Source organism: Psammomys obesus, unplaced genomic scaffold (assembly GCF_907164565.1).
Source record: "Psammomys obesus unplaced genomic scaffold, mPsaObe1.curated_primary_1811, whole genome shotgun sequence".
NCBI lineage: Eukaryota > Metazoa > Chordata > Mammalia > Rodentia > Muridae > Psammomys > Psammomys obesus.
The window spans coordinates 125,279-131,241 of record NW_026589881.1 but is presented as its reverse complement, the minus strand read 5'-3'; the positions used below and the strand labels follow the sequence as shown (position 1 = coordinate 131,241).

General features: G+C 52.0%; 1 gene segment (V, D, J or C); it reads left to right on the top strand.

Moving 5' to 3' along the window:
• The window catches only part of LOC129675483 (Ig mu chain C region-like), a 14,993-nt gene extending 9,258 nt beyond the window's left edge, over positions 1–5,735 (top strand). The window contains 6 exon segments of the C gene segment in view: positions 1,669–1,983; positions 2,091–2,429; positions 2,725–3,042; positions 3,130–3,459; positions 5,237–5,352; positions 5,463–5,735. Of these exon segments, the coding sequence occupies positions 1,669–1,983; positions 2,091–2,429; positions 2,725–3,042; positions 3,130–3,459; positions 5,237–5,352; positions 5,463–5,471 (1,427 nt within the window).
• Positions 5,736–5,963: the final 228 nt, after the last annotated feature.

The window sequence follows — 5,963 nt, the reverse complement described above, 5'->3', positions numbered from 1 at the left end:
AGCTGGGGTGAGCTGAGCTGAGGTGAGCTGGGCTGAGGTGGGGTAAGATGGGGTGAGCTGAGCTGAGCTGGGTTGAACTGAGCTGAGCTGGGGTGAGGTGAGCTGGGTTGAGGTGAGCTGAGCTGAGCTGGGGTGAGCTGAGCTGAGCTGGGGTGAGCTGAGCTGGGGTGAGCTGGGCTGAGGTGGGGTAAGTTGAGGTGAGCTGAGCTGAGCTGGGCTGATCTGGATTAAGCTGGGGTGAGCTGGGATGAACTATGCTGAGTGAGCAAGGCTGAGCTTAGGATGCATGGGCTATGATGAGATAGACTGAATTTGGTTGATCTGGGATGGATACGCTGGTGCAGGGGAGCTGGACTGCCGTGAGCTGGTGTGTTGTAAGCTGGATGAGCTAGGATGAGCACAGATGAGGTGGAATGGCATAGAATGAGGTTGGCTGGGATGAGCTCAGCTTAATTGGTCTAGTTGTGTTGGGATATGCTAGGCTGAACTACGTTCAGCTGAGCTGAACAGGACTAAACTGATATGAACTGGACTCAGATGAGCTGGGCTGAGCTGGGCTAGGATGAGCTACCATGAACTGGGATAACATGAGTTGAGCTGCAGTGAATACAGCTGGGGTATGCTGGGGTGAGCTGACTGAGCTTAGACTGACCTACCTGAGTTGGGATGAGTTAGGTTAACAGAGCTGGGATAAAAAGAGATTAGTGGGGTTTAGATGAGATCGGCTGAACTATGCTGACCTAGAGCACTTGAACTTGGATGAGATGAGCTAGCCTGGGCTGAGCTAGGCTAGCTGAGCTGGCCTGGGCTGAGCTAATCTGGGCTGGAATGAACTAGATTTACTGAGGCCTAGATCAGTTTAACTAGACTAGACTAAACTGTGGTGGTGTGAACTAGCCTGAGCTGAGCTGGGCTCAGATTAGTTTAGCATGGGGTGAGCTTGGCTAAAACTGGGATGAGCTGTATGTGAAACAATTTAACTAGGCTGAGATGGGCAGATCTGAGATGGACTGAGCAGAGCAGAGATAGGCTGAACTGAATGAATTTCACCAGGCCTGAACCAGCTAGGTTAGGACCTTGTTCTGGGCAGACCATGTGCTAAGGTAGAGTTTCAAGATGATTCACTAAGAGTTCCCCCATCACAACCCACTTTTCTCTTACCCTACATGCCCTGTCTGGTGTGTAGACTCAAGCTGTGTGTGCTGATATAAATGATTTGAAGCCTGGGCCCCTCCCTTACCACCACCACCTCCCGACACACTCCTTTTGCTTTGGAATGAGAATGTTTCCCTCAGCCAGTGTCTCAGAGGAAGCAGAGCAGGTCAGGCCCAAGCCTACATGAGAAGCCAGGATCTAGGCATGTTCCTGAGAGCAAGTGTCAGTGCCCCTGGAGCTGGCTGGGTGATGGCTGAAAGGCCATATCCAACTACTCTAGCAGGCATCTGTCCCTGTATGTGAAGCTTCCAAAGCCATGTTACTGTGGCTAGAAGGTGGCTCTGCAGCAGCTCTGTCCTGAAGGCCAGGCTCGCCTACTACCATATCTAGCCACCTGTCTTAAGACCAACAGCCTCAGAGGCAGGAGAGTATAAAGAAACAGCCTGACTGGCAGGAGGTCGGAAGACAGATTCTTACTCCTCCATTTCTCTTTTATCCCTCTCTGATCCTCAGAGAGTTCGTCCTCCCCATCTGTCTTCCCCCTCGTCTCCTGCGAGAGCCCCCTGTCTGATGAGAATTTGGTGGCCATGGGCTGCCTGGCCCGGGACTTCTTGCCCGACTCCATTTCCTTCTCCTGGAAGTACCAGAACAACTCTGATATCAGCCAGGGTGTCAGAACCTTCCCAACACTGAGGACAGGGAACAAGTACACAGCCACCTCGCAGGTGCTCCTGTCTCGGAAGAATGTCCTTGAAGGTTCAGATGAATACCTGGTATGCAAGGTCCGCCACGGCAACAATAACAAAGATCTGCATGTGCCCATTCCAGGTAAGAACCAACCCTCCCAGTGGGGGCAGAGGCCCGGGCATGGCCTAGAGGGAGCAATGGGCTGGGGCTGGGGCCGAGCTGGGCTCACTTTTGTCCTTCCACTCCAGCTGGCACAGAGATGAGCCCCAATGTGAGTGTGTTCGTTCCACCACGTGACGCCTTCTCAGGCCCTGCACCACGCAGGTCCAGACTCTACTGCGAGGCCACCAACTTCAGTCCCAAAGAAATCACAGTGTCCTGGCTACAGGACGGGAAGCCTGTGAAGTCTGGCTTCACCACAGAGCCGGTGACCGCCGAGGACAAAGGATCCAAACTGCGGACCTACAAGGTTGTAAGCTCACTGACCATCACCGAAAGTGACTGGCTGAACCTAAGCGTGTACACCTGCCGTGTGGACCACAGGGGTCTCATCTTCTGGAAGAATGTGTCCTCCTCGTGCGCCGCCAGTGAGTGGCCTGTGCCAAGCCCAACGCCTAGCCCCCCCAGATTAGGGCAGCCCTCCTACAAGTATGACCAATGCCACCCTGATGTGGCCATTTGCTCCTTGAGCCTTGGCTTCCTGGAGTGGCCAAGGGCAGGGATGAGGGGTTAGCAGCAGGGAGTGAGAGCCAGCTGGAGGACCAGCATCTTCCCTTAAGCAGAATGTCATAGGCTCCAAAAATTTGGGGGTTGGAGACTAAACTTTTCTCTGACCTCACAACTAGACCTGTCATAGCTGACACGGTGTTCTCTTGACTGCAGGTCCATCCACAGACATCCTAGCCTTCGCCATTCCCCCCTCCTTTGCTCACACCTTCATCAACAAGTCTGCCAAGCTGACTTGCCTGGTCACAAACCTGGCAACATATGACACCCTGAATATCTCCTGGTCTTCCCAAAGTGGTGAGGCACTAGAAACCAACATGAAACCCATTGAAAGCCACACCAATGGCACCTTCAGTGCTGAGGGTGTGGCTTATGTTTGTGCGGAAGACTGGAATAACAGAAAGGAGTTCATGTGCACTGTGACCCACAGGGACCTGCCTTCACCACAGAAGAAAACCATTTCAAAACCCAATGGTAGGTATACCCCCTTCCCTTCTTCTCCCTTGCCGAGGAGGACAGGTCCCCTTCAACCCCTGTCCTCACCACTATCTCTGCTCACAGAAATGAATCGTCCACCTGCTGTGTATATGCTGCCGCCAGCCCGTGAGCAACTGATCCTGAGGGAGTCAGCCACAGTCACCTGCCTGGTGAAGGGCTTCTCTCCTGCAGACATCCTTGTTCAGTGGCTTCAGAGGGGGCAACCCTTGCCCTCAGACAAGTATGTGACCAGTGCCCCGATGCCAGAGCCCCAGGCCCAAGGCCTCTACTTCGCCTACAGCACGCTGACTGTGGCAGAGGAGGAATGGAATTCTGGAGAGACCTACACCTGTGTTGTAGTCCACGAGGCCTTGCCACACACGGTTACCGAGAGGACCGTGGACAAATCCACTGGTAAACCTACACTGTACAATGTATCCCTGATCATGTCTGACACAGGCGGCACCTGCTACTGACCATGCTAATCCTCAACCAGGCAGGCTCTGGGGGTCCAGTTGCTCTGTGAATGCAAACTAACAATGTCAGAGGGAGATGCTGCATTTTATGAAAATTAGAAATAAAAAAAAAATCCGTTCAAAAGTCGCTGGTTTTGATTCTGCAATGCTTTTGCCTGCTGGGGCAACAGCTGTGTTGTGCTTGCCCTGTGCACACCCTGCCTGCACCTCCGCCCTTCCTCTGCCAGGGGCCTCCTTCTGTGGGAGCCCGAGAAAGCTTACCACAGACAAAGTGTAAAGCACGCCATTTCTCCAGCTATTTCTGGATATATGGCTGGAAGGTTGGCTACCCTGCTGCAGGCACCGTTCAGGCACATGCACAGACACACACAGACAGGCAGACACAGATACAGGAGCATATGTAGAGATGTGTAATTTTGGACACACAGACAAAGATACACACAGAACCACCCTCACACTCAGGAACACATGCATGCACATGAGCTCATTCATACATTCATACATGGACACCTTCAGAGAAAAACAAATTCATACATGGACACACAGCCACAACCAGAAACAGATACCAACACACATGGCGTGTCTACACATAAACAGAATATAGGCAAATGTAGACAACATAGCCACATAAGCACAAAAACATTCATACACTCACATGTACAGAAACACCTTGACATGTACATGCTAACATGTGGACAGGCATGACACACAGATACACCTGGACTGTCACCAGGGCCATAATCTCCAGGGCTCAGGGCCCAGAGAGTCCACCTTAGGCTGGGTCTTCTCAGCATCTTAGACTCATGCTTCTCAGGGAGCCCAGCCTATACTTAGGAGAGAGAGCCCCAGGAACAAATTGTGCCTTTCTCTCCCAATACCCCAACTAATCACCCATTGACAGAAAGCTGCCCTGGCTATGTCCCCATTAACAAAATACCTCAGGATATCAATGTGAGATGCCATCATACTCACCCTTGTCCCCGGGCCAGAATGCAGAAGACATAATGCAATTGTTCAAAAAAAGCTGAGTCCGCCACCCCAGCAAGGAGCCCCTGTAAGGACTCACCTTTGCCTCTGTGGGCCCACATACTGGACATTCTTCATAGTCTAATCAATTTGGGGCCTGGGCTTTAGATAACCCTAAGGGATCATCATCATCATAAATGCCCTGGTCTCACTGCCTTTCTTGGATGTCTGTCTATTTCTTGATACCAAGACTCAACATTTCTGGTAGGAATAAGACAAGCCACACACAGAAACTCTGCTCAAAGAGAGGCATGAGATGCCAATGTCCTTCAGGAAGTTAGTAGGTGCCTCAGGTACCTTCTGCTCTTTTGGGCTTACCAAAGCCCAAAAGACAGGGAACCCTACTCTAAATCACAGTCTAAATGGCCCTGATGATGCCACCTGCTCAGAGAAAGTCCAGAACACACCCACACCATCATGCCAGGGTTCCTGATTCTGCCTTCATCCCGCATCCATGTGTTGCACCTGTCTTGCTTGCTCTGCATCCCCAGGGGTCCTAGGGCAAGGCCCCAAGTTGGTGCCTCCTCCAGCCTGACCTGTGTTGTGCCTCTGTCTAGCTTGAGTTGTCAGGAGGACCAGTCAATACTGGCTGAGACTCTCTGAAAACAGCAGGACACTCCCCACCCTCAGGCAGATGCTCAGCCACCCCAAGGCTTGGCTTGAGCCTCCCTGTGTATGTCCCTTCACAGAGGGGGAGGTGAATGCCGAGGAGGAAGGCTTTGAGAACCTGTGGACCACGGCCTCCACCTTCATCGTACTCTTCCTCCTGAGCCTCTTCTACAGCACCACTGTCACCCTGTTCAAGGTACTGTGGTTGTGGGGCTGAGGACACAGCCGGGGAATGCCAGTTCTCACTGTCCCTACCTCTACTCCCTAAAAGGAGACAGCAGTTCACATTGTCTCTGTCGCCTGCAGGTGAAGTGAATCACAGCAAGGAAGGACATCAGAGAGCAAGAAACCCTCCCCCAGGAACACTGCCTCTGGGTGGGATGAGCTGCCTGCATGACTAGTAAACCTATTCCTCCGTCTTCCCTGTGTTGCCCTCCAGCTTTGAGCTCTGGGATGGGCTTCTTCCTAGACTGGTCAAAGGCTTTGTCAGTTTGTGCCACCTGAAGCAGCGTCTGGCCTACAGATGACTGTGCTGCACACGAATGGCACTTGTAAATAAACTTCATTGTGTGAACCCACTTTATGGTGAAGGAATTTGATTTTATTTCAAACCTCTTCTGCACTGTTGACATGCCAAGGAAATATGCCAAACCCTCTGAAGAGAATTTGGGAACTGGTAATGGAGCAGTCTGATGGGGCTTCAGAAAAAGGGAGAAAGGGGGAGAAGGCAAAAGGGAGAGAGAGAAAGGGAGAGAGAGAGAGAGAGAGAGAGAGAGAGAGAGAGAGAGCTCTGACAGCAAAGCACAA